This window comes from Plenodomus lingam (assembly GCF_022343315.1).
Source record: "Plenodomus lingam strain CAN1 chromosome Unknown contig_14, whole genome shotgun sequence".
NCBI classification, from domain to species: Eukaryota; Fungi; Ascomycota; class Dothideomycetes; order Pleosporales; family Leptosphaeriaceae; genus Plenodomus; species Plenodomus lingam.
Window position 1 is genome coordinate 2,899,013 of NW_027093932.1, and position 26,476 is coordinate 2,925,488.

A 26,476-nucleotide genomic window follows, 5' to 3' on the forward strand; every position below is an offset into this window, starting at 1 on the left:
AGAGAGAGAGAGAGAGAGAGACTCGTGGGCCGTCGCGGCCATCCCTTCCCTTTCCTTCCCTTTCCTTCACCTCCACCATCCCCTCCCCCCTCCCCTCTCCTCTCCTCCTCTGCCTCCACCAACCACTACCCTCCTACAGCGGGCGGCTGTGTTCAAGTATTTATTTGCGCTGCTACAGCTTGCAGACTACTCCTACTGTTGTTTCTTGCTTTGTCGCTTGTTGCTTGTTGCGACTAGGTATTTGCCGCCGCCCAGACCCACCCTTCCCCCCCACCCCCCTGTGCCTGTCGCCCAAATAGCAAGCTAGTTGCAGTGCACGTTCGGCCGCACCCTCGTGAACTCGTCAAGCCCTTGCCTTGCACTTTTGGTCTTCCCTTGTCCACCACCTTCTCCCCTCTCTCTCTCTCTCTCTCTCTCTCTCCTCTCCTCCCTCGAGCTTCGCCAGGAATCTGCGGCAGTGCTGCACACCCAACTACGCAGCCCGCTCAGAGACTTTTGCTTGCGCGTGCCCCATCATCCGCACCCGCACTCTTTCTCCCCTCCCCTCCCCGGTCTCCAGAGTCTCGCACCTTCCCAGCTTCGTTTTTGCTGTGCTGCTGCAACTCTGCCGTCGGCAAGCCACCCATCCGCTCTTCACCTGCGACACGGCCAGCTCCCCTTTCCCTCTCCTCACCTCACCGGCGATCTATTGACTTAGACCTCGCCCCGGTCCACGTTTCGCTCCATCACCTACTCACACAGCGCCCACGCACGCGCTGTCGCTGTCGTCCACATTGGGCCTGCACACGTCGCCCCGTCTGTCCATCCCATCCCGTTGTGACAACCAAAGCGACCGATTCACACCCCAGTCCGCCACCGCAACGCCCATTCACGCCCGCTTTGTCTGAGCGAGACAGCCTATTTTTACCATCTCTCGACGCTTCTCGTCCCTGCCACAAACCCATCTCGTCCCGTACCAGTACCACTTCTCCTTTGTGCATGACCGCAGCCTACTAGAGCCTCCGTAGTTCACAATAGAGCGCAAGCTCACCACCATCCAGCGGCTAAAGAACGAAAAAGACGGTACGTCGCATCGCACTTGCGCACGGGAGAACACGACCATCACACTCACCGTTCCTCTTATTGCTGTTGTTTTTCTCTCTGCGCAAACTGTGACTAACCTCTGCCTCCAGGTGCTTCCTTGCCAGTCTTCTTCGTTCTTCTGCGACAGCTCCATCATCATCATCATGCCGTCCTTCTACCCGCGTCAGCATATGCCTCGGCAGCTGCTTACACCACCAGAGTTTGTGCCTAGCTACCACTCTGCTTGCGGAGGGGCTTCGTACCAGCAGCAGAACGGCTACGCCAGCCAGCCTGCCATTCGTCAAGATGATGGCTACGACTTCGCAGACCGCTATGGTCAACTTGCAATGGCCATGCCACCCATGTACCCACAAGCTGGCACCTACCTGAGCAACGCACCGCCCAGCCTTCCACCTGCAAGCTCCTTCTACGATGCTGCAGCTGCCACTGTTCTGCCACCCATGCGCGTCCCCTCAGGCCACTCCCTAGCCGAGGCTGCCATGCATCAACAGCGCGCGCAAGAGTACAGCCAGCGCATGAGCCAGCCAGCAAAGGAAGAGAAGCCGGTGGGTGGTGTCTCCGCCAAGCTGGACTACGACATGGACGTCATGACCGATTTTGTGTGCGAGACAGCGCTGCGTCTCATCACTCCTGGCCGCATGATGCCCCCTTCGTTCCGCAAGTGGGTTCACCAAGTGCTGTGTGCAACCAGGTTGCCGTCTGCGACCATTCTGCTCAGCATGTTCTATCTGTCCAACAGGATGCCCATGCTGACCAGCGAACCAAAGACGGATACCCACCTGTACCGTCTTCTGACCATTGCACTGGTCTTGGGCAGCAAGTTCCTCGACGACAACACCTTTATTAACCGTTCATGGTCGGAAGTCAGTGGCATCCGGGTCGACGAGTTGAACAGGCTGGAGATGGAATGGTTGAACGATATTGACTACAAGCTCCATCGAGACCCGTCCGAGTCACAGGGTTGGACATTCTGGTCGGACCACTGGAAGGAGTACCAGAGCCATGCTACCGTCCGCACCAGTCGCAGCAGCAAGCTCAGTCCCATCGATACTTCCTTCAACCGACGTTCCTTCAACCCCAACAAGCCGCTTCCGCCGCTACCCATGCAGCAAGCCTACAGCTCCCTGCCGTATGAGTACACGCCAAAGTCTACGCAGTCGTCATACAATACTCCAAGCTACGCCCAGTACGATCCCTGGAGGTCTGCCAATGATCACTCTCCTGCATCAGCACCCACCACGGGTCCCACTACTCCGGAGTACTATGGCACAACGGGAGCCTGGGGTCCGATTGAAGGGTACTCGCGTCGCACCATGTTCGGTTTCCCACCCCTGTCTCAGCCCACGGCTGCCCAACACTCGCAACAGCATGCGACCAACTACGGACTGCCCGCGTACACGGCGCAGTACAACAGCTCGGCCTGGAACCAGCATGGTATCAGCTGTAGTTGCGCTTACTGTGTACAACGCCACCCGCCGTACTTCATGGCTCCTGGTTACGGACCTCAGGCTGTAGCCGTCTAAAGTCTGTCCTCCTTCCGTTCAACGGCATTGTAACACTGCACCGATTCCCCTTTTCACCGATACATATTCGACGTTTCATCTCAGCGATTCATCTGTTCAAAAAAGTTTACTACTCTTCTCCTTTTCCAAAAAAAATATCGTGGTCTACTGGAATCGTCGTCATGCGCCTTGGACCTCTTCCAGTCACTGGATACAGATTGGCCGCCCTTCACTTGAGACAAGGCCGTAGACCACATGATCCGGCTACTTGCGTTTGTGAGGACAGCCATCGGGTCCATTTGCCGCTATTTGCGCGCGTGTTCGCGCTCCTCCGGATCTCACGAAAATGCACAAAGGCTTGCGATCATCTTGCATGATAGAATTTCCCGGTTCCCAATTGGGTCCCCCTTCTCTTAGCTGTTTTCGGTATTACGTTCTAGAACTGGGTCTTTCCATGGTTTTGTTGGTTTGGAGCACGGCTAGCGAAATTGTTTGTGGGTTTTCCCGGAGTCCCCCGTTCATTGGCCCGCTTGTTCTGCACTGCACCTTTACGATTGTTCATCTCATCAGCGCTGTACCCTAACCCCCAGGATGGTTTGGAGGTTTCCTCTTTTTTTCCTTTTGCATTGTCTAATGCTTCTTCCTCGGGGCTGGTCATGATTCTCGGCTCTTGGGGATTCTTTTTACGCACCTTCTACCTTCTGGCTCCGCCACCGCACCATGCTTTATGCTTCGTCAACCACCACGATGGGCAAACAATGCTGGTGGTTTTGGTCCCGAATTTCAAACTTGACGATTCATTCCTTTTCGATTGCCGCCTTCCTTGTAGCCGGGTTGTAATTAATGGTATCAAACCAAGGGATAGGCGTTCCTTTCTCTTCTCCTCTCGGAACGGCGATATCCAAATCTTTTTCTTTCTCTCTTCCTTTTTTCTTCTTCAAGACATTGGTTTTAGGGCACCAGGGTGCGGGAGGGGGGGAATTGCTTTTCACGTTACTTTGCTGTACCGCACACAACATTTACAGGAAAAACCACTTTTTTTGTAGCGACGAACAGCCACACAAAAAAAGTAACAAAAAACTAGTTTGGACAGCGGGGCAAAACACCCGCTTTATGAAAAACAATACCATTCTTTTTCCCTATGGAAAAATGTCTCTTAGTGGAATTGAAGTCGAACAATGTGACCTGAGTAGATGGGATGGATGGGAGAGCGATGATGATGTTTGGTTCACTCATTGGTTAGGCAGGGCAGATTGTGTGGTGAATCATGGGGTAAGCTGGCTGGTCCGGTTGAGATTGTTTGCATGGTGGCGCATGGGAGCTACCGGTGTGTCTGTCTTTGCAGGCTTTTGCAGTCTGTCATATTGGAGATGAGATCTTTGTTACTAATATTTGATGGTTCAAGATGTTCCCAGTAGTACCTCTTTCTCTCTCTCTACACAGTTACAGTATAGGCAGACGATTATGTACCATGCTCATCATCCTCATGATAATACAGACCAGTCGGACCCCAAAACACGCCGACTCCCGACTCCCGCCCTTTCCCCCAGGCCCAGCCACCCACACTCCTCCCTCCCCAACCAATCACACCACCCCACTACACCAATACCCAACCAAAAGCATCAAAATTGATTTGGGGATCGGATGCTTCGGGGGGGGGGGGGGAAAGGGTGGTCTGCGGCTGGGTTGTTATACTTTGCTTACTTACTACGGTTCTTTCAGGAGGGCTTTGTGATATAATAGGTCGAGGGTACGGAGGAGGTGTGTTGGCCACGATGTGTCGAGGTTATTCTGCTCGTCCCTCTTCTTCCTACCGCTACTATTTCACTCAAAGCTACCGATACCGCTACGGTCAGGATCAGCATCGCGGTTTCCTGTCCAAGCCGTTTTTCCGCAGGCCTGCAGGTTTCGCAACGTCGACAGGCGCAACTGTCAAAATGAGCTCGGTGGGCGCCGGGGCTGGGGCGGCGACGGCGACGATTGCAGGCTTATATGCGGCTGTGTCGAATCCGGAGCAGGCAGTAGGGTGGACGGAGCCTGAGGATGCAAAGGGGAAGAGACATCATCTGAAAGGTGGTAAAGGGTTTACGAATCCGTGGGATAGCTATACCGAGAGTGGGTTTTGGGAGCTTGTTGTCAAGGGACTTTTTTGGTGAGTCTATTTCTACGTTGTTGTTTTTTTTAGGCAAAGGAGGAGGGGAGCAGAAGGAGGGGAGAGGAAATCGAAGAGATCGTTTGTATACTGTACTCGGACATGTGATCCCAGTGAGGAGGAATCAGCATGGTCGACATAAACTGGAAAGCTGACCATGTATGTAGGCGCAAGATTACGGGTCAGGCAAACACACCAGATACCACACCACCCACTGTACCAGTTCGGACACCAACCTTCCATCCCACTAGGGAAACTCCAAAACTGAGAGCGACGTGGTTAGGTCATGCATGCTACTATGTGGAGTTCCCAGGAGGTTTCCGCGTCCTTTTCGACCCCGTGTTTGAAGACTGCTGTGCGCCCTTCAACATGAAGAGTCTCAAAAGATACACACCTCCACCATGTGAGATTGAAGACCTCCCCATGGTCGACGCCGTCGTCATTAGCCACAACCACTACGACCACCTCAGCTACCCAACCATCCAACGCCTGCACAAGAAGTTCCCACATGCACACTACTTCGCCCCCCTCGGCAACAAATCCTGGTTTGAGAAGTCTGGCATCACAAACGTGACCGAACTAGACTGGTGGGAGAGTCGGGAAATCACGCTCGAAACCCAAAAATCGAACAAGGGCAATGCAGAGTCGACAACAGTGGCAAATCCCTTTGAAAAGGGCAGCGCAGAAGACAACGCAATCAAAGCAACCATCCACGCCCTCCCTTGTCAACATGTCAGTGCCCGCGGGCCCTTTGACAAGTGCAAAACCCTCTGGGCCAGCTGGTCCGTAACCTCTGGCTCCTCGTCCGTCTACTTTGCCGGCGACACCGGCTACCGGACTGTGCCCTCGTCCGTCCCCGCTACGGCCGACGACTACGGTCCAGAGTACTCCCACCTTCCCACCTGTCCAGCCTTTGCGCAAATCGGTAAACACCGGGGTCCCTTTGACCTAGGCCTGATTCCGATTGGCGCCTATGATCCCCGCTGGCTATTTAGCAATGTGCATGCGAATCCCAAGGATGCGGTCAACATTTTTGTGGACACGAAGTGTAGGCGTGCCTTGGGCATGCATTGGGGCACCTGGGTACTCACCGAGGAAGAGGTGTTGGAGCCGCCGAGGGAGTTGGAGGAGGCGTGTCGGTGGAAGGGGGTCAAGAGCGGGGAGCAAGGGTTTGGCGTTTGTGAGATTGGGGAGAGTAGGGAGTTTGGGAGCGGAGAAGGGGGCGCGTGATGAGAGAGGGATTTCATCATCCTCATCGGCCGGGGACAGACACGATAAAGGCCAATCGGTTCTTTTATAGGGAATCGTGCGAGATACTTTGATTGTGACAAAGAGATGCCTAGGAAAATTAAGAAATAATGTCAAGACGGTAGAGAGGACTCGAACAAGGCAGACTGCCACCTGACTAGCTGTACCATTACCGTGCCATTTGCACAACTAGAAAGTAGTCTGTCTTCTCACTGTCATCAAAACGAGTACTGTGGCCAAGAAACAAACAAAGAACTGCGCCCACTGGTCAGATCGGGTATCATTTGGAGCCCCGTCAATCGCGAAGGAGTAGGTAATTTGACACAATGGCCAGCAACAATGTCACTCATGGTCGGCGTCTCGCATTCGATATCATGTGCCGGTACATTCCAAGCCTTGAAAAATATCTTGCGACGATTGTGTTTAGGGTTAGTTGAACCAATGAGCGGTCTCAAACACCTCAGTGTTGGTGGTTCCAAGCGGTTGGCCGTTGAGATTGCGATTTCAACTTGTCGAATATCGGTACTGGCAATGGGTTCATCCGAATTCTACACTGATAGGAAATTCCCACCGTAGTAAACCCCGCCTCCCCCCTCCCCAAGCCTGCCCACGTTTACGATGAGGAAGTTTTGCCTTCTTCCTTCTTGGATAGGGTTTAGGTACACCAGGAGACCAAGCCGTAACTAACATCTCGAGCGTGCCAAAGTTTTTCCTAGTGGGAGATTTCCCACCAAGCATTCATCATTAAAACAGGGTAATACCTCACAGACTGTACCTCGGCAGCTGGAGTCGGCGAAATTGATTCATGGCTGAACATGTACTATAGGCAGACGGTCATGAAAGGCTTAGTCACGCTGAGCAGCGGGGAAGGAAAGGATGGAATTAGGTAGTGTCAAGCGTCATATGCGTAGTACGATAGAAACAAGCCTTCATGCTCCCAAATTATCCTCATCTGGCTAATCTAAAAAAAATCTCTTCGCTACTGATATAGCAAGGTACGCGGCCCGCTTGCCACACACCTCAGGCATCCTGCGTTTTTTGCAAAATCACCTTGATCATCTCATTACCCAACTTGGTCGCCTCTGGAAATCGTGGCTTAAAGTACTCCTGAATCTTCTCAAACTTCTCGCGATAACCATCAAAGTTACCCAGACTGACACGCGAGCTCCAGTCCCTGGCTGCAAAGGTGAATTCTAGATCATCGGCACGAAAAGTGTTGTCATCGATCGCCGCGTCGATGGCTTCCTCGAGGAGAGTGGGGTTACAGAAGAGGTACTCCGTGATACCTAGCCAGACGCGCGACGGCTTCGGCTACGTTAGCAAAACTAATAATACGCAAGAGGCCAAGAATATAGCTTTACCGGCGTCGAGCAGATCATATGATCGTATGGCACTATACCAAGCTTCCACCAGCAATCGGCCATGGCAAGTAAGCTCAAGTGGTTGTTCTTCAACCTCTTCTCTGGTATCGTGCCTAGGGCGAATTGATCGAGCAAGTCATCTCGAAGGAGCAGCTTCTTACCGTCGTTATTGTCTCCAAAGACTGCCTTTCGCGCAGTGTGCACTCGCTCCCGTAGCTCGTCACGCTGTCCAGCTAGCATAAGCTTGAAAAGTTCAGTGACAGACTCGGCGTACTGCTTAATCTGCTTCTTTGCATCGGGATTCAAAATTGCGAGCCCAGCGTAGACATGCCACTTGTTCGAGTAAATACGCAAAGTGATGTTCATCTTGACGTTTTCGATGCCACCGACGTAGCGAGATGTTTCCCACGGAAATTGATTGTTGGCGAACCAAGCTCCCCCCATGCTAAGGAAAGCAGCATGGGTGACAGCCTGTGTATCTGCTGTGATGCGATCGTGTTGTTCTGCCGTGAGGTAGACGTGCTTCGACTTGAGACAGGACATGACGTCCTCCACGAACCCGAAGTCAGAGTCTGAGGAGCGATACTTGATGAGTACCAGGGGCTGTCCCTTGGGGTCGATGCCAGGTCCATGGAGCGAGTGAACAGAGACTATGCTAACGTCCTTGGGCAGGTGACGCTCAAAAGCCTCCATCTCCGGCGCTTTACATGATGTTTGACCGCCAACTATAGCACCAAGTTTGGTAGCTGCACGCGAGTGGTCAATCGTAAGAATGGTCAGTAGCAAAGGCTCACGTACATGGTCCAAAAGCCTTCACGACAGCATCAATGTTCTTTGCTTCAACACTGTAAATAATGAAGTCGCTGCAGCGGGAGACGAAGTGACCATTCTGCATAATTTCAACCTTGGGCTGGTACAGTCTCAGCGTGTGTACAATCATAGTATTCTATAAAAGGTGCTATCCTACAAAGTCCCGAAACTCTCCTACTAATGCATCGAATTTGTCAGGTAGATCGCAGGCGTGTACCCTTGGCAGAGCAAACTGTCAGCGAAATGAGACACGTTAAGAGCACGTCTGTGAGTCACTGGTCAGCAAGGTTCCAAAAAGGACTGCCATAGTGATGCGAAGGTTTGTTGCGGATCAGAGTTGTATAAATTAAGGTAGCGAGAATTCACATCATTGACAGCAACATGCCTGGATACTGCAAACCAAGACGGTAACAGTGCAGACATGCGCCATACTCGAGCCAAATGCACTCACGGTCATCATTGGAAGGGATGGGGATAAGAGAGAGGCGTCCGACTTACGAATGACGAAAGCTCAGGTAGCTTAGAGCTGCCACAAGCGCAAAGCACTCACTTCCATCCTGCACTGCTCAGGCGCCGAGCATACATCTTGCCCATGTCGCCCATGCCAATGATACCAATGCTCTTACCAGATTCCATGATGGTGGTATTGGACGCGAATCTGCGTGGTCAATGTTGGTGTTCAGCCCATGTCAAGGTAATGAGAGATGGGGAAGAGGAGTTGCGCCTGGCAAAGAAAAAGTAGGACGCGGCACGCTAGTGCCCGGCCCGATATTTTTGCCGCGCACGCAAGCGAAAACCGCCCACCAAAAGTTCGACTTCATCGATCGTCGACAACACCACGAAACCGTCAGTCAAGCAACAAACTACAGTCAACATGCCTCCCAAGAAGAAGGTCGAGCGTTCCACCACGGAGAACATCCAGGTCAGATATTGCCCATCTTGCACGTACACTCGACAGCAGCTAACGAATTGCAGCTTGGACCTCAGGTCCGCGAGGTTTGTCCTCCTCTGCATGGCCCCCACTCCCCCGAGCGCGAATTGACAATATTTAGGGCGAACTTGTTTTCGGTGTAGCCCGCATTTTTGCTTCCTTCAATGACACCTTCGTCCACATCACCGATCTGTCTGGTCGCGAGACCATCTCCCGTGTTACCGGTGGCATGAAGGTCAAGGCTGACCGTGACGAGTCTTCGCCATACGCTGCCATGTTGGCGGCTCAGGATGTTGGTACGTATACTTGACTGGAAATAGCGTCCAATTACAGTACTAATTGACCATTAGCCGCCCGTTGCAAGGAGCTCGGGATCTCTGCTCTTCACGTCAAGATCAGGGCCACTGGTGGTAACGGCACCAAGACCCCCGGCCCCGGTGCCCAGTCCGCTCTCCGCGCTCTTGCCCGTGCTGGTATGCGCATTGGACGTATCGAGGATGTTACCCCTACCCCATCCGACTCCACCAGGAGGAAGGGCGGTCGCCGTGGTCGTCGTCTTTGAGCGTGTGCAAGGGCTGTTGGTTCAGTGGTGGAACATGGCATGGCATGGTATGCACGATTTATGGTTTCATGACCACAATCAAATAAAGTCGCGGGGAACGGCGAATCGCCTGGTCTCCATGTTGAACTTGGCTTCTCTAGCGAGGTAGTCAAGGTAAAGCAACAGAATCCTTTTTAGCTCGAAAAGGCTTTCCGACAATGAAGTGCTTCCTGCTGTGCTGATCAAGACTGTATTATACATTACGATTACTCCTCGACTGTGACGATCTTATATGTCGACAACTTGGACAGGATTGCCTAATTTTCCCGTATTTCCATGCGTCTGGGCTGCATTCACCATGATGGTATTGGCGCTTTGCCCACCCCACACACGATCCCATAGGAGCTCTCGCGTGCCGCGGTATAGCACTCTAGCTACGTTCCACCATAGGCGCAGGTTGAAAATACCATTTGTCCATTTGGACTTGATTGACAACCCTCGCACATAGGCATCGTGCGCTTTGTCCCACCAGACTACAGTTTTTCCAGCCCCCCAATGCACATGACCAAAGACGTGGAGCGTAGGTTTAATTCTTGTCACCTCACCTAGAAGATGTTCGCAGCCCAGACCCTGTGACAAAGAAAGATCCAGATGGTGCTTTGGTGGAGTATGTGTAACTAGAATGTCTATATCTTCAGGGACCGTGCCTGACCATGCGTCCTGACCTCGAGGGTATTGAAACGCGTGAACATCCATGGGGCCACACGCAGGAATCTGCGGTGCGCCGTACACCCGTATCCGTCTTCGTCTTCGATCTTCTGCCAATAGTGGTGACGTTGCGCTTGCTTCACTGCTGTGCGGCGGCTTGACATCAATCGTCAGACTGAGTCTCCGGTGTTGCAAGTAGTGTATGCGCTTCCAGTCAAGATTCCTTCTCTTCTGCACTGCACTCAAGGAGGGCCTTGTACGAGTATCCAGATAGGTATCATGGTTCCCGCCAATCACCACGATTTGTTTGTGCGGCAGCGAGTCTAACCAGTCAATCTGTTTCTGTAACTCTGCGACACTCCCTCCATTCGTCAAGTCTCCGGCGTGGATGAGGAGGTCGCCCAGAGGAACATCATCGAGGATATTGTTATGCGTATCCGAAATACACACGACCCGAATCGACGGTTGCGCAGGCTGAGGCGTAGAGCGGAGAAAGGTCATGAGGTAGTATGCATGATATAGGAGGAGCTTCACAGGAGCGTGGAGGAACAGCGAGGCAAAAGACAGGGGTTCGAAGTCATCTTTTGGACGGTACCATGGATTAAATATCTCGAGGACCATTGGCAAAAGGGGGGTGGGAGGACGTCGTAATGGATTTGTACTCTTGTGTTTGGTTCCGAAGGGGAAGCCTGGCACCGGGCAGGATGATGGCGCTATGCGTCGTCTGGGTCTGGCGTGGCCTTGCACCTGCCCGGCCGTGCGGGATGCGGCATCCTCTCATCCTCGCGGCATACCTACTCTGCCTTCCAAGGCTGTCTTACACTTCCCCCGTATTGCAAGACACCTGGAGAAACTATCTAGCGCTGCCCCAGCTATGCTGCGAATCCCACAGCAGAAAGGGGCTCGAGGCAATGCGATAAAGATATCAAAGACAGCCTGCGTGTCGTAAGTGATAGCAATATCTCACTTCGGAATGAGTCACTTGTCCGAAGGCAGACATCATCTTCAATGTATGAGAATCAAAGAGCTGTTGCTAATTGATGAACTGGCGAATCTTCCGTTTATTGAATAGCATACAGAGGAGACGCGGAAGGCCATCGGTCGAGGGCCTTTCGGTAGAGGGCAGTCAAGACATTGAGGTTCATGGCTGCACTGTTGACGGGTCTGTAAGAGCCATTTTTCCGGTAGTAAATTTGGCGAGATCATGTGAAAACTCGTCACGTTATCCTTTGTATCAACCTACGGAGGAGATGTCTTCCCATAGCGATACCATGCTTCATCACATCATTTCTATCTCGACCACCTAGCCTATCCACGAAACCACCGCCAGCTATGAAGCTATGCAAATATTCATAAGTAACCTGAAAAAAAGAGTGTCTGAACGCGAAGGGCTCTAGTAGCCGACCTTCTTGAGGTACTCCGCCAGCTCGACGACCGAGTTGAAGGCGTTGGGTGTTTGAACAGAGTCGGGGTGATGGGCGATGAGGAGGGCTTGGGTGGTTTTGACAGCAACGATGCCTTCTTTGCCCTGGTAACAAATGTCAATCTCAACGCTTGTTCGTCTGAAAACAGAGGACCTATGGGGCGAAGGCTGGAGTTGAAGAGAAAGGGGGTGCCATACCTTCTTTGCCTTGAGTGAATCATCGGTCGACTCGATAGTCATGTACTTGTCACCGTTGACCTTGACACCATTTGCAATAACGGCCTTGGTCTCGCTCTTGTCGTTGAAAGAGGCGGCAATGGCACCCATTTCAGCAGCGGTCAACTATGCTTTTGTCAGAGCCTTTCTTCTCTGGGGTACGCGGCCCCACCATAGGCCGTGTCGCGATTATGCCTTGGATAAGGGGTGGAGGGTGATGGGGCGAGAATGATGCCAGTCACGTACGGAGAAGTCTGGGGACGAGGCCCAGGTAGTCTGGCCGTTGACATCGCAGATGAGGGCCTTGTCGATGTTGCCTGTGCCAACGAGGCTGTAGCGCGTGAGTTAGAGAGAATGCCGTGCTTGCTGCTGACGAGTAGAGTGTGATTATACCTTTGGTCGACGTATGCTATCCATATGTGTTAGCAGCCACTACCGAAGATTAGACGCCTGCCACCTACCTTGCCAGGACATGATGTGTGTGAGGGGTGATGTGTGCGAGTCTTGGAAGCTGCTAGGATATATGCAAGAGAGGCGAGCAAAGAGAGAGGTGCGGCTCAGCGGCAGAAGAAAGGCGACGGCTGCAGGTACTTTCTGGTTGACTAAGCAAGAAGGGGATTTGTCGGTGAGAAAAGAAGAGGGAGAAGAAGAAGAGGAAGTGTTGTGCAGGTTTGAGTAAGAAGCTGTTGGGTCGGGGGGGGGGGAGGGTTCGTGGCGGCGGTCGGGTTAACCCGTTGATGGTGCGAGCGAGTAGTGGGGCAATTGTTTTTACCGTGAGAGGATTGACCCCGCAGTGGCAGTGTTTGGCCTGAGGCCCCAAGGCAATTATTATGAAGGTACGTGCGGGTATGGTGTACATTCACCGTATATGTATTCTACACATGTCGCTGCCTTGAAGCTGCACACTTCTCTATCTTCTTCTTCTTCTTCTTCTTCTTCTTCTTCTTCTTCTTCTTCTAGATCCAACAAGAACAAAAAGAGGCCGTGTGTGGTATGTATGAGAGGGCGTCTGTTTGTATGCATGTGTTGGTGTGTGTGTCGGAGGGGAGGGCTGGTGTTTTGCATCAAATCATTCATTGCATAGTACATAAACTGAGGGAACAATTATGGGCTTCATCAAGTCAACAGTCGGTAGCTTTTATTGCGCCATTGTGCAGCTGTCCTTGTGTTACTTTTGTCGGTGAGCGTAGCGCTTCTTCTACCTAGGGTAGATCAGCCCCTCTCTTTATACATACTACATAACACATCGCCAAGCAAAACAAAACCACCTTCCTCACAACAGACTTCCGACTTGGTGCATGAACCTCTGGTGAGGCAAAAAGACGACGCCCATGCATGCATCATCCCATTGTTGTTCTTTCATGATGTCTTCAGTGTCAAATGTGAATTCAAGATGGAAGATGGCGGCTGGCTGCTTGCAGCTTGAGAAGCCTCCGGGTTGACTACACTCTAACTTAGTTGGGCCCTAGCGTCTCACCCTCGTACCGTCTCACTGCTCTCAGTAGCCTCTCAGTAGCTTTGTAGCTCCTGAAGCCAACCAAAAAACTTCGAGGAACGCGTCCGCTTCGAGTGTTCGCGCCTAAGCTACGCACCAAACTCCCCGGCGCTTGTTCTATCCATCCAACACCATCATTCTGTATTGTCCGCGCCCTCTCACAGCATACCATGCCATCTCTCTCACCATCGCCAGCGCCGTCGCACACGCGTAGCCCTATGCGCGGTCTTTCACCCACAACATCACCAAACAGACCTCGTTCAGCACAGTCGGAAACCCCAAGGCGGTCACTGACACCAAGGTCGCCTTCTCGCTCGCGCTCTCTCACGCCATCACGCTCGCCCAGGTCTCCCTCGCCGAGGCGCAATGGCCGACGCAGCTATACCCCAGACAGCAGATCGCGATCGCGGTCAAGAGGAAGAGGTTATACACGCAGTCTGACACCGCGAGATGCATCGCCAGCGCCTAGAAGTGCAAAGGTAGGATGCCAGCTGGCCTTTCAAGCAGATTGCAGCGACTCGAACATGATCCTCCTACAATGGCTAACACGGCGCAGATCGTCGTCGAGGCATTGACCCGAAACGTCAAGGAAGATCACGTCCGTGAGATATTCGGTAAATACGGCATTATCAAAGATCTAAAGATGCCTATGAACCCTACCTGTGCGTAGCATTGCCTCCATCTCTGTCTTAACAAAGCTGATGGAACAAGTTAACATCAACCGTGGCATTGCATACATTCTCTACGAGGAGATTGATGATGCAGAGCGCGCAATTGCAAAAATGCACGATGCACAACTTGATGGTGCAAGAATTCAAGTCTCCATTGTACTCCCTCCCCGCCGCTTTTCGCGACCACCACCGCCAGCGCGCAGAGGTCCACCGCCACGCGAGAGGTTCCATGATGATTACGATGGTCATGGAGGCGGACGTGGCGGGCGTAGTGGCCCAGGGGGACCACCCGGTGCATACAGACCGCCTCCCATGGATGCTCCCGGACGGTACCGCTCCCCACCGCGAAGATGGTCGCCCGAGCGTGGAGGGGGGCACTGGGGACGAGGCAGGGGTGGACAAGGCGGCCGTGGAGGTGGATTTGTACGACCACGGTCGTATTCTAGATCACGAAGTCGGTCTCCGCGTCGGAGTAGATCTCGTTCATCCTTCAGTCGATCAGTGTCGCGAACACCGCCGAGACGTCATGGGGGTGGCCGAGGGGGGAGGGGAGGCTACGGGAGATGGGATTCGCCACCTCCCAGGGGTGGGAGGAGCGGTGGTGGTGGTGGTGGAGGAGGAGGGAGAAGAAGCCCTAGCTACAGTTCCTATGGCAGTGCCAGTCCTCGCGACCGTAGTAGGAGCAGAGATTGGAGATGATAGGCTTGTCTATAACGTAATGGAAGACTTCATTCAGTGGCAATAACCATTGCCTGGATCCGCATCTCCTACGGCAGGATTTGATTGTCACAGCGGCATGTGAACGAAATTCGCGAAGAAAACTATTCTGACATGTCAAGTCTATATAGGTCATGTGATCGATATGCCATTTGATCATTGTAGAATGTATTGCACAAGTAGGTCCTTACGCCGTATCTGGGGTGTTCTACAGCCCTTATATGATCGTACCAGCAATCGCACTCTCTACCTCACCACAGCACTTCTCTCGAACTCCACTCGGCCAGTAAGATTCCTTGATTTCACAAACAGTTTGTCAAGCCATCTTCAACATAAAGCCCGCACCCCTCTCCTCCCCCCTTGCCCCAAAGATCCCACTGAAATCCACATTCGCCACTGTACCCCCCTTCTCCCCCCTCTTCGGCGCATTGGGACTCCTCTTCCGCCGCTTCTCCTGCCCAGCTTTACTTGGAAATGTCGGAAACATTTCCTCTGGTTTAGGTTTAGGCTGTTCCTTGAAATATGGATGGGCCAGAACCTCCTTTGCATTAGGCCTTGCCTCTGGATTAAGCGACAATAAGGACGAGAGTAATTCGATACCCGATGCTGTTAAAAAGGGGAACTTGGCACGGTTAAAGCCTGAATTCGCATTCAGATGCTGGTGTTCACGGGGTATTTTGAGCGAGCGCGCGTTGGGGAGTCGATAGAATCCCGGCCAGGTCTTTTCAGACGGCAGACCGGCGAGGTAGAAGATGAGTGAGAGTTGATCGACTTCATTTTTTCCCGGGAATAAAGGCTCTTTGAGGAGTAATTCGCCGAATATACAGCCTAGACTCCACATGTCGATTTCAGTGCTATATGTCTCAGTTCCGAGGAGGAGTTCTGGCGCGCGGTACCAGAGTGTGACGACGAGTTGAGTTAGATGGGAAGCTGAGTGGCTAGGAGGGGGAATGTAACGTGCCATGCCGAAGTCTGCGAGTTTGAGATGACCTCGGTTGTTGAGAAGGATGTTTGAGGTTTTGAGATCGCGATGGAGAATGTAGTTTTCGTGTAGGAATTCGATTGCACCTGTCAACTGTCTCAATAGTGTCTTCACCTCTGATGCTAGAAAAGGTTCCGACATGTCTTCCTGTAGTGTTTTTAAATCGTGTTCTAGAAACTCCATGACTAGTATGCATTCCTGTGGTTCGTCGCCTGCCACTATCTCCTTGAGATCTACAATATTGGCATGGCGTGCTTTGTGAAGGATGGAGATTTCCCGTAGGGCGGTGATAGGGAAACCGTCTTGATTGTAGTCCATTTTGACTTTTTTAAGCGCAACGACCTCGTTGCTGATAATGGAGCGTGCGCGCGACACCCAGCCGTAGGAGCCCTCTTCAATATGATTGAGAGTTTCGAAGTTTGAGGTGTGACGGCAAGGGGACCAGCCTCCAACATCGAATCTAAGGAGTTCTCTGGGCGCTTCTAGTACCGATTCTTTGGTAACCAGTGTTTCTGTATCTTCATTGTCGTTGGACAGACGCCGCCTCTTTGCAGCCCGTGACTCTGCTTCCTGTGGCGCTTGTGATTTTCGGGCTACTTCTTCTGCTTGCTGCTGTTTTTGAAGTTTGAGACGTTTCTTGTCTTCCTTCTCCTTTTTGCGGCGCTGTTCCTCTGCCTTATCTGCTTCGTCATTTGCCCATCGTGATGCCATGGTTCATCCTCCCTTCTCCCTGTATTCCACAACTAGTTTTCAATTTCCGTATACTCTTGGTGAATAGTTAATCCAGTTTACTGGAAGCCGGGTAGTGTTGTGGTCCTGATTACGAGCAGTAACTTCAACAGCGCGTGGTGGTCGAGGTGAGTGATGGTCAAAGCTCCTTCACCTCGGCGTTCCGACTTTGAACTTTTGTGATTCCGAGTGTGCAAGACATCGACGTCATGGAACCTCGATAACACGATTCGACATGAGAGCCAGTGCTCTGAATTTACTCCAAACGGCGCGGCAATATAGCAAGTTGCTACCACAGTCCGTTTTACGGCCAGTTGCGCAGCGCGCTTCTCGGTGCTCTTCAACATCGAGTCTCGTGGCGAATGAGAGGCAATGGTCTACACCGCTGGCGAAGACGTTGGCCGAGGCTATAACAGTATGTGCTCCTATAGAAAATCGTGCTCATGAGCTTTATACCAAATTCTTCTTAGACAACAGGCCCAATACCTGTAGCGGCGTACATGCGGCAATGTCTCACTCACCCTGAAGGCGGCTACTACACACGGCAGACGACGAGTGGACAAGACCAATTCGGTGCCAAGGGCGACTTTGTAACATCACCAGAGATTAGTCAGATATTTGGAGAATTAGTGGGGGTATGGCTCTATGCAGAATGGCACGCGCAAGGAAGAAAAGACAAGGTCCAGATCATTGAGGTTGGGCCAGGTCGCGGAACACTGATGGACGATGTGTTGAGGACGGTTACAAGTCTCAGAGGCTTTGCACAGAGCATTGAGACTGTTTACCTTATCGAAGCTTCACCCTACCTACAGAAACAGCAAGGGAAGCTCCTTTCTGGGACGGAGGACTTGCAGAAGAGTGATATTGGCTTGACTGCGATGTGCAAGTACATCCCAGGATGCAAGATCGAATGGTGTGAGGACATACGGTTGCTTCCCAAGGGTACGTTCGAACATGATACTCTCAATCTTGTCCTAACACGAACGTAGAAGTGACACCTACGCCCTTCATCATCGCTCACGAATTCTTCGACGCCCTCCCCATCCACGTCTTCCAGAATGTAGCCCAATCCTCTATCCCAGCCTCATCAACAATCATAACCCCCACCGGCCCCATCAGGCCCAAAAACGGCTCCACAAGTTCACAAAACATATGGCACGAACTCGTCGTCTCCCCGACCTCACCCGACATGAACTCTGCTACCACAGGACAAGAGAAACTCGAATTCGAACTCACCGTCTCCAAATCACCAACACCGCATTCGCTCTACCTCCCCAAAACGTCAAAGCGTTACAGAGCCTTGGAAAACACCCCCGATGCCATAATAGAAATATCTCCAGAGTCAATGTCTTACATTGAAGACTTCGCAGAGCGGATAGGCGGTGGTAACCCCAAGCCTCCCGCCACCCCAGCAGCATCCTCTTCCTCCCCCACTTTACACCCCTCGACTGTGAAAACCAAACTAGATACCCCTTATCAAAAACCGACACCCTCAGGCGCAGCCCTAATTCTAGACTATGGGTCTCTCGAGACGATCCCGGCCAATAGCCTGCGTGGAATCCGCAATCACACCACTGTATCTCCTTTTGCGGCCCCCGGCCTGGTCGACCTCTCCGCAGATGTAGATTTCGTAGCTCTGGCCGATTCTGCACTTCGGGCTTCTCCTGGTGTCGAGGTCCACGGGCCCGTGGAGCAGGGCTTCTTTTTGGGGACGATGGGGATTAAAGAACGAGCGGAGCGCTTGATGAAGGAAGCCAAGGACGAGGAGGCTAGGCAGAGGTTAGCGACGGGTTGGCAGAGGTTAGTTGATCGGCATGTGGGTATGGGCAAGACGTACAAGGCTATGGCTATTGTGCCGTACAGATCGACAGGTCGTGTGAGGAGGCCTATTGGATTTGGTGGAGATATCTTGTCATAGTGAATATTTTCCGTTTCAAGCAAGGGTGCGAGTTCTAGTCACCCAATCAAGGTTATGTGCCTGTATTTTTACTTCTTCTCTGTTGTTTTTATGATTATTTCCAACCTCAGAAACCACCATGCTAATAATACTAATACTGTCAACTCTGTACGCGGAGAAAGAAGTCATTTCCACCAGGACCACATCGCCCAACTAGCCATTGTTCGCCGTCACACAGTTCATCTAGCTCATTTCTCCTCGTTCTACAGCTCCTTCTTTTCTTCTATAATCGTCTCGTTCTGTGCCCTTTCAATCAACTCGCGCGCAACAGCCGCGCTCTCCTTCCACCCCTTCTGGCGCCCCCAGAACCTCATCTCGGGTGTACTCTCCCTCAGACTGCCCTGTCTGGCATCCTCCTCCAGACTGTTTCTAGTAATCTCTCCTCCGGACTCGCTGAGCTGAGGCATCTTCTCCAACGATGCAAGATTTTCCTCGAAGTACTTCTTACGCACGAGGTAGCGTTCCCTGCGCTCCTTTTGTAGACCCGGGGAATCAAGTTTAGAGATGATAATGCTGACACCCCAGCGGAAGAGGATGAACAGGTGCTCAGAGAAGAATACGGTGAGGAGAAGAGCCCAGAGTTGGATGTTTGAAGGATTACCGTCCGGCCCTGTATGGTCGTTCCAGAACATGTAGACGAGCGCAGAGGTTGTCAGACTACCGAGCCAGGTAAGGAAAGACAGCGAATCGAGCCAAGGACCGATGGTATCAGCGCGCCAAGGTATAGGGCGTTGCATCTCCACGCAGATCTTCATGGCATCTGCGCGAAGCTCGATCCAATTGTTGACAAGGAAAGAGACAGAGGTCAGGGGCCAAACGACAGAAAAAAGAGAGAGGTAACCAAATTGTACAACCATTTCCCGAAGGTCGGCAGTAACGTCATAGACGTCAAGTTCGGCTTCTTTCCGGACCCGCTCAAGAAATGCAATGTCCTCAGGCGGATCGCTGGTAGCGGGTGATGGTGCAGCAACACCGTTCTTTGTAGCGCGATCGGATTGAAATTGCTTGTACTTTGCGAAACCGCGGCGCTTTAGGTATGGGACGACGAGCTCCATGCCGAGGTTTACCACTTGAGCGGTTACGGTGAAGTAGATGACTTGTTTACGGAGACGATCGGGGTTGATGCTCCAACTGGTGCTTGGGCTGTTGAGATGGAGTTGCTTCTCATCTTCAGCAAAGGGACGGACGGCTACGTTGAAGACGTCGAGATAAGGTACAATGACAGTACCAAAGGGCACGTAGACGAATGCTGTAAGGAAAATACCGAGGTAAGACATGATAAAATTCATGACAAAGATCTTCTGGGTAAGTGCCTTGTCGTAGGCGTTGGAAGTCTCGTAGTTTTCGAATTCTGTCAGCCGTGTAGCAACCGTAGTAAGGATAGTGTTGAGGATAGGGTTCACTGTCGTCAGAATACCCGTAGGAATGAAGATCTGGACCCCAATCAGTAGTTTTCGTTCATATGTGACCTGTTCCACATACCAAGAAGCTTTTGAACGGCCCATTGTAGACTTCAGATATGAAAACTTCGATCGCAAAGCAGGTAGCAATGACAGCCCCAAGCGATGTCGCAGCTATGAGCGCGAATGGGATTTGTAGGAGCTGGCGTTGGAAGCGTTTGGAAGCAGGGAAGAAGCCGACTTGTTCGCCAGTGATAGGGTCGGTAATGGTCTTCTCAGGCTGGAAGTCGCGCTTCCTGACGTCGATGTTAGACACGCCCTTGACACCCCAGCGGACACCGAGGTCAATCTCCTGGCGTTTCCAGTACTCGGTGAAGACGGTGCACCATATCGCACTCACGAGACCGTAGATGGGTGAGAAAGGTGCGAGGAAGAGCCATGATGCGAATCCGAATGCGGCTGGGAAGACGAGGAAGGTGAAATAGGACTGTGTGAAGGCAAAGTAGAAGGCAATCTAGATGGTCAGCTTTGGGGTTGGGTTTTCTTGGGAGGTTCCTGGGGTCTCTCACTTTCTCTCCCAGACGGTTGCGAATATCATCCAGATCTTCAGTCTGTAGGAGATATTGCGAAGACCACTTCTTGATCCAATCCTTGTTGTAGGCATGATCATGCAGGGCAAAGATCGAATCGACATTCTCCCATTCACCGTCCTTTGGGGTGATGCCAGCACCGCCCTCGGAGACAGGGTTCGTGATGAGTTGGTAGATGATGCGCAGGCGTTCTGCCTCGTATAGGGGTTCCGCTTCGAGCGAATCGCGCGTGACTTGGGTAGGGGCGGCTGTGCGAACACCATGGATCCAGTCACGTACTCTATCTAGCCATTAACGAATTATTCTGGACATGCGTGTGGGTTGCGTTATCCTGTACCTTGAGCGGTACACCTCGCCAAAGAGGTGCTGATCAGAAGCGACCCTTAAGAAGAGAAGCACCGAGTGCGCGTCTCCATTGCGGACCTCGGTTTGCAGGCCAACGCTGGACAGGGCCTGACATAGCTTCTCGAACTGTACAATGGCTTTTGTCTTGTCTGTGTATGTTTTAGTTAGTAGCGGCCGTGGCAGAGCCCATGGCGGGGGGGGGGGGGGAGGTAACCACACACCTGTCTTTGCGAAGCGGTAGCGGATGACATAGTCAACATCCAGATTGGACTGCAGGGCCTGAGATTTGGCCATGGCAGACGTCGACGTCGAGCTCGTCGAGGAGAGCAGGGCGATCTTGAGGTAGTAGATTCGGCAGGCCAAGGCGGTGAAGTAGGGAATGGCAGGACTGGCAGGACTGGCTCTGCGCCCCTCTTTGTGCTTGTCCAACATGCCCAGAGAGAGGTTGCATTTGTGGTTTTGGGCAGGCAGCCTGGCTGGCGGGAACACCAACGTCATCGTCGCCCCGTCTGGACCATTCACCACCACCCACCAGCGCCCGCACCCTGCACCTTGGAAGCCTCGTACCCTGCCACCATATCACAATCACCAACACCAACACTTTCACATATCCTCCATCTAGAGTACTATTCTACCACAATGTGCACTGTATAGCTCACGGCAGATACTAGACTCCATGTGGTTTGCTGCAAGCCGACTGGTGCTACCTCCTGTCGAGTAATGCACTTGCACGCCTCCGCTGTCACATGACATCGCGCGGTGATTTTCTGACTTCTGCACACATACTGCTTCACCCGCTTCGCACGCTTCACACATCGGTACGCGTCCCCGGAAATGCCCTTTTGCTCCCCATGTCCCTCCTCGCGCGGTGGAAGCCCTACCTGACCAACCAGGCCAAATATGCGAACCTCAATGTCTTCAATTCCCTCAACAATGAGGCCATGCATAGACAGAATCCTCGACAGTCACCATGTCACGACGATATCTTAAACAAGCCGATCGCGATCAAGGACAACATTTGCACCAAAGACATGAAGACTACTGCTTCCTCGGCACTTCTCAACAACTTCACCACTCCATACGATGCGACAGTCGTGACGCTGCTCCAAGAGGCAGGTGCCGTGGTCATGGGGAAGACCAACATGGACGAGTTTGGCATGGGCTCACACTCGATGAACTCGCACTTTGGCCCCGTCAAGATGCAGAGATACCAAGGCGAAGAAGTAAGTGCTGGCGGCAGCTCTGGCGGGAGTGCGCTTGCCGTCGCGAGTGGACAGTGTTGGGCGTAAGTCTGCCGTCGTAGTGGCATCGGACCCTGCATCTGAGGCTGAGACCAACAGGGCACTTGGTACGGACACAGGGGGCTCGGTTAGACTTCCCGCTGCGTATACGGGCGTCGTGGGCTTCAAGCCCAGCTATGGCCGGCTGTCGCGATGGGGAGTAATTGCATATGCGAACTCACTTGATACGGTCGGTGTCTTTGGTAGGACTGCGAAGCACGTAGCAGCTGTCTATAGTATGTACATCTGCTTCAACGAACCAGGTTGCTCAGACTAAACCACCATCTCTCTAGATGCACTGGACGTTTATGATCCTCGAGATCCTACCTCTCATCTACCTTCGACTCGCTCCCGACTCGGTAATTACAACCGCTCCCCGAGCCTCAGGATCGGTATTCCTCTAGACTACAACATTGCTACCTTGCATCCTACGGTTCGTCAAGCTTGGATTCGAACCATGAAAGTTCTACGGAAAGCTGGCCATAGCCTGCATCCTGTCCGACTCCCATCGACGCAACATGCGCTGTCAGCCTACTATGTCTTAGCCCCAGCAGAGGCCTCCAGCAACCTGGCAAAGTACGATGGCGTTCGTTTTGGTAGTAGAACACAAGGCGTCGACGGTACGCCTCAAAGTGTGCTGTTTGCCAAAACACGGGGTCAAGGTTTTGGACCTGAAGTCCAGCGTCGCATCCTACTGGGTGCCTTCTCACTCAGTGCGCAAGCCATTGACAACTACTTTATCCAAGCACAAAAGGTCCGGAGGTTAGTGCAACAAGACTTTGATAAGGTCTTTGCAACGACAAACCCACTTCTCGAACAAGTTGCACCCTCGGAGGGTGGAGCAATAAAGGTAGATGCTCTGGTCTGCCCTACGGCTCCTTCGCTTGCGCCTTCGATTTCTGAAGTCAAGGACCAAGACCCCATTCAAGCCTACATGAACGACGTTTTCACCGTACCAGCCAGTCTCGCAGGACTGCCTGCGATCAGTGTGCCCATACCTGTCGAATCAGAAGCAGTAAAGGGTGAGGAAAGCGAAGCAGAATCCATAGTCCGCAGCGCTGGCATCCAAATCATCGGTCAATTTGGTGATGATGCCCTTGTGCTCGAAGCGGCCAAATCGATTCAAGATCAAATAAGCACTGCTCAGGCAGGAAGTTCACCTTTCATCACCTCGTGGGCACAGAATGCTCACGATGAAAGTACTGTTGCGGGGCAGCAGCTCAGCTAGCTCTTCGCCTCTGGGCTCGGTATCAAGCTCGGAGAAGCGAAAGTCGAGTATCAGACCGAGCTCGAAGGGCAACCGCAAAGAGCCCTGTTAGCTGTGGCACTGGAGCATATGTTCCAGGAGTAGTATGAATGTGCTTGACCTTGTAGCGGCTGAAGGACGAGCTCGTTTGGACTTGGGAAACCAAGGTCTGGGTGATGCCACTTTGACCGAGCGATTTGAAACGAGAAAGCCGTCGTCATACTCTTCGGCTTGACGAGGATACACCATGCCACAAATACATGATGGAAGAAGCTTGGTCTGGGGGCAAAGGCCATCATTGTTGTAGCGAGGAGGTCTGCGTTGGGGATAGAGAAGTCAAGGAGGAGGCCAAGAACCACTGGCAGCAACAGACATCACATGGTGAAGATTTAGGTTCAGCCTTTTACCTGTGGCTGCTTATGGGTCTAGAGTTGAGAGTTCCTAAAGTTGTTCGTGCCACTATTGACATGTGACACTCTATCGCTGATTGATCGAGCAGCTTCTGAGCCGTGCATATGCAAGTCAGCCAAGATGCAGAAGATAGCCACCGATCTGAACGTGCCGTACCTTTGTATTGTACCATTGGCCTGCTTCTAAACCCCAACTTGGAGGCTTGGACAAGATAATGACCAATGTGAATGGCCTTTGAATGACCATCCCACTATGTCCACCAGCCATGGCTTCTACGGACCAGGGTCCAGGCCAGGGCAACTCAAAGTGGGCAATGTGTACTGTACTATACTATACTCTACTTCCCCATGTACCGCGGTAACCGTCCTCGACAGGTAAGAAAAACTGAGCAGCGACGTGATGAAGCACTAGGTGCATGGAGTAGCCCCGACGGACTGTCGCGATTGGCTTTCGGGCCAAACCTGCCAAAGCTAGAGTAGAGTTGGAAGACGTGGATGGGCTAGTGAGGGTAGAAGAAGGACCACATGACCACACGTGCCCAAGATCATCAGAGACAAAGAGCTTTTGCTCTTACTCACGGTCGCAAGTTATGTCGTCATTATCTGGACTGCTGCTGCTGCTGCTGCTGCTGCTGCTGGTTATGTAGAGTAGTCAGCCATCCCACCCAGACGAGTTTTTCTTTTTGCTTGTTGGCCAGTGTCATGTGTGCTCGAAAGGAATTGTGCGTGGCAAGGCTAAAGTCTAGGTACATTCTGATCATCTCCGCACTCGTTAGGTATTGGATTCTAGAGTAATAGCCCCCGAGACATGGACCGTCCCCCACTCCCACTCCCACACCCCCAACTGTGGATCATACAACCCACCACGGGAAGACAGCGAGGACATTACAAGCGGGGGGTGGGGTTTCATACATAGGTACTGTACCTAGTCCAGAGTACTCTACTCTACGTACTCCTACTCTACTCTACGTACATGCACGCATGCGGTACGACATTCGCCCAGTCACTTGGCCAGTGGGAGGCCGAAACGTAACACTCTTTTGGGGGTGATGGAGCAAGGGCGGCTCACCCACCCTATCCCACGTCCTCGGTGCCCAATCCGTCTGCATAGATCACCAGTCGTCCAAACAAGCGGGTTCTGTGAGGAGTCCGTCTGGTTATGTCATACCTACCGGTACACTGTTCAGTGGTGGTGGTCTAGGTTCTAGAAAGGCTCGAAGTCCTGTGGGGATTGTTGCAAAGCTGTCATGATGCCCGTCTTGTAAAATCCTCCAAAGACTCTAGAGATGCATCTGGAACTACATTTGGCATACGCTTGACCAGCTTGTGATTGCTCTTTGCGGAGTCACTTGCTCCATCGGGATGGCTGTTCGCATCAGGAACAAATCCTCCCATCAGCTGGCCTATAGCCAGCTCCTACCATCAACTCACGCGCCCAAACACTGCGGGATTTGCTTTCTTTGCCACCTTCCCGGACCGAACCTCTCTGCTGATATGATAGGCCAGCCCGTGTCAACCGTCAACTAACGTAATATTCTCACATGCTGTATCTGTGTCTCAACACAGCATGCGGCTTTTGTGCGAGTGGAGAGGATAGTGATACGCCAGCACCACTGTATCCACCTCGCAACCGGCGGTCGGGTACATGTCCACACCCAACCAAATCACTCCATCCCACATCTCCTCTCCCAATCAAATCGAATCTGAGGCGAAAAGGGCGTCCGTAGGCCGAGCTTGGTGACGGAGTGGTGTTGACAATCATGCCTCTCCCCCATGGCGCCAGTCCAGTTAGCAGCCCACCCGATATGTCACCACACTCGACCCCCTCCACGGCCGGACGGTCCAATCGCGCAAGTCGCGCATAGTCCGGTATCCAAATCAAAGGGTGACGGCAAACAGGACGAAGCAAAAGGCCTGGCGAGGTCCACAAGCCCTCTATATAAGCCCCGGCCCTCAGCACCTTGATGGACTCACCCCCTCATCAGCCAACTCAACCATCCACTGACCAAGCAATCTTATCACCAACCCAAACCAACCCAACCCAATCAAACATCACCATGTCTCCCTGGTACGTCGACCCATCCAACCACATGTCCCCATTCCAAACACCATGGTGCAAAAGCGCAGTGAAGCCCGACCTCGTTCTGGCCTAGCCTCAGCACCATGATGGACACACACATCCACACACAGACACACGCACCTCATTGCCTGTGTCCATGAACAAGCACTGGTGGACAGCAGACTAACGAATCATCAACAGCAACTGCGCCTCTTGCAAGTGTGCCGGTGACTGCACCAGCTGCAACTGCGGAGACTGCTCTGTAAGCTGCCCTTGATCCCTATCCATCTCTCACTGGGCTGGCAGATGCTAATGCAGGAGGAAATAGCACTAAATCATCACCATCACCACCGACACACGTCAAGTTTGATTCGACGGGCAATCTGACCCTAGGCACAAGAAGACCATTGTTCTCATCGGCTGTTTGTGATGATGGGAATCTCAAAATTCAAAGTTTCTTGGGGTTTGCCAGAAGTTGAAGCGGTGGTAGTATTAGAGCGAGAAATATGGGGAGTGGATTGACTATTTGTGTGTTTGATAGGTTCTATCCTTGGAGACTTATGAATAAGACAATCATTCCCTTGAATATTGAAATCATTGTTGTGAGATGAGGATTGCAT

General features: G+C 52.3%; 13 protein-coding genes across 13 annotated transcripts; 7 read left to right on the plus strand and 6 right to left on the minus strand.

The window, feature by feature from the left end:
- Positions 1-1,226: 1,226 nt before the first annotated feature.
- Positions 1,227-2,606, plus strand: IAQ61_003000 (uncharacterized protein; the record flags this gene model as incomplete). The annotated part of the gene is made up of 1 exon (XM_003843197.1): positions 1,227-2,606. The coding sequence occupies one exon, from the start codon at positions 1,227-1,229 to the stop codon at positions 2,604-2,606; it is 1,380 nt and encodes a 459-aa protein (XP_003843245.1).
- Positions 2,607-3,021: 415 nt separating this feature from the next.
- On the minus strand, positions 3,022-3,243 carry IAQ61_003001 (uncharacterized protein; the record flags this gene model as incomplete). Its single annotated transcript, XM_066095790.1, has 1 exon — positions 3,022-3,243. The coding sequence occupies one exon, from the start codon at positions 3,241-3,243 to the stop codon at positions 3,022-3,024; it is 222 nt and encodes a 73-aa protein (XP_065954626.1).
- A 1,117-nt stretch (positions 3,244-4,360) lies between these two features.
- Positions 4,361-5,967, plus strand: IAQ61_003002 (uncharacterized protein; the record flags this gene model as incomplete). Its single annotated transcript, XM_003843196.1, has 2 exons — positions 4,361-4,737; positions 4,905-5,967. 2 exons carry the CDS (start codon positions 4,361-4,363, stop codon positions 5,965-5,967), a joined length of 1,440 nt encoding a protein of 479 aa, XP_003843244.1.
- A 1,038-nt stretch (positions 5,968-7,005) lies between these two features.
- On the minus strand, positions 7,006-8,792 carry IAQ61_003003 (uncharacterized protein; the record flags this gene model as incomplete). The annotated part of the gene is made up of 5 exons (XM_066095791.1): positions 7,006-7,290; positions 7,347-8,092; positions 8,145-8,256; positions 8,314-8,374; positions 8,707-8,792. 5 exons carry the CDS (start codon positions 8,790-8,792, stop codon positions 7,006-7,008), a joined length of 1,290 nt encoding a protein of 429 aa, XP_065954627.1.
- A 238-nt stretch (positions 8,793-9,030) lies between these two features.
- RPS14 (40S ribosomal protein uS11) lies at positions 9,031-9,649 on the plus strand (the record flags this gene model as incomplete). The annotated part of the gene is made up of 4 exons (XM_003843192.1): positions 9,031-9,078; positions 9,132-9,152; positions 9,209-9,383; positions 9,438-9,649. The coding sequence occupies 4 exons, from the start codon at positions 9,031-9,033 to the stop codon at positions 9,647-9,649; spliced, it is 456 nt and encodes a 151-aa protein (XP_003843240.1).
- A 267-nt stretch (positions 9,650-9,916) lies between these two features.
- IAQ61_003005 (uncharacterized protein) lies at positions 9,917-10,957 on the minus strand (the record flags this gene model as incomplete). Its single annotated transcript, XM_003843191.1, has 1 exon — positions 9,917-10,957. One exon carries the CDS (start codon positions 10,955-10,957, stop codon positions 9,917-9,919), a length of 1,041 nt encoding a protein of 346 aa, XP_003843239.1.
- Positions 10,958-11,050: 93 nt separating this feature from the next.
- Positions 11,051-12,669, minus strand: IAQ61_003006 (uncharacterized protein). Its single transcript, XM_003843190.2, has 5 exons — positions 12,437-12,669; positions 12,369-12,384; positions 12,222-12,306; positions 11,958-12,101; positions 11,051-11,864 (listed from the first exon to the last, which is right to left on the minus strand). Exons 1-5 carry the CDS (start codon positions 12,447-12,449, stop codon positions 11,730-11,732), a joined length of 393 nt encoding a protein of 130 aa, XP_003843238.1. The 5' UTR covers positions 12,450-12,669; the 3' UTR covers positions 11,051-11,729.
- Positions 12,670-13,954: 1,285 nt separating this feature from the next.
- On the plus strand, positions 13,955-14,886 carry IAQ61_003007 (uncharacterized protein; the record flags this gene model as incomplete). Its single annotated transcript, XM_066095792.1, has 2 exons — positions 13,955-14,136; positions 14,223-14,886. 2 exons carry the CDS (start codon positions 13,955-13,957, stop codon positions 14,884-14,886), a joined length of 846 nt encoding a protein of 281 aa, XP_065954628.1.
- Positions 14,887-15,174: 288 nt separating this feature from the next.
- On the minus strand, positions 15,175-16,551 carry IAQ61_003008 (uncharacterized protein; the record flags this gene model as incomplete). The annotated part of the gene is made up of 1 exon (XM_003843188.1): positions 15,175-16,551. The coding sequence occupies one exon, from the start codon at positions 16,549-16,551 to the stop codon at positions 15,175-15,177; it is 1,377 nt and encodes a 458-aa protein (XP_003843236.1).
- A 253-nt stretch (positions 16,552-16,804) lies between these two features.
- Positions 16,805-18,487, plus strand: IAQ61_003009 (uncharacterized protein; the record flags this gene model as incomplete). Its single annotated transcript, XM_066095793.1, has 3 exons — positions 16,805-16,984; positions 17,040-17,511; positions 17,559-18,487. 3 exons carry the CDS (start codon positions 16,805-16,807, stop codon positions 18,485-18,487), a joined length of 1,581 nt encoding a protein of 526 aa, XP_065954629.1.
- Positions 18,488-18,729: 242 nt separating this feature from the next.
- IAQ61_003010 (uncharacterized protein) lies at positions 18,730-21,359 on the minus strand (the record flags this gene model as incomplete). Its single annotated transcript, XM_066095794.1, has 5 exons — positions 18,730-19,959; positions 20,009-20,440; positions 20,496-20,796; positions 20,854-21,010; positions 21,083-21,359. The coding sequence occupies 5 exons, from the start codon at positions 21,357-21,359 to the stop codon at positions 18,730-18,732; spliced, it is 2,397 nt and encodes a 798-aa protein (XP_065954630.1).
- A 248-nt stretch (positions 21,360-21,607) lies between these two features.
- On the plus strand, positions 21,608-23,369 carry IAQ61_003011 (uncharacterized protein; the record flags this gene model as incomplete). The annotated part of the gene is made up of 3 exons (XM_003843185.2): positions 21,608-22,146; positions 22,202-22,377; positions 22,435-23,369. The coding sequence occupies 3 exons, from the start codon at positions 21,608-21,610 to the stop codon at positions 23,367-23,369; spliced, it is 1,650 nt and encodes a 549-aa protein (XP_003843233.2).
- A 278-nt stretch (positions 23,370-23,647) lies between these two features.
- On the plus strand, positions 23,648-23,860 carry IAQ61_003012 (uncharacterized protein; the record flags this gene model as incomplete). The annotated part of the gene is made up of 1 exon (XM_066095795.1): positions 23,648-23,860. One exon carries the CDS (start codon positions 23,648-23,650, stop codon positions 23,858-23,860), a length of 213 nt encoding a protein of 70 aa, XP_065954631.1.
- Positions 23,861-26,476: the final 2,616 nt, after the last annotated feature.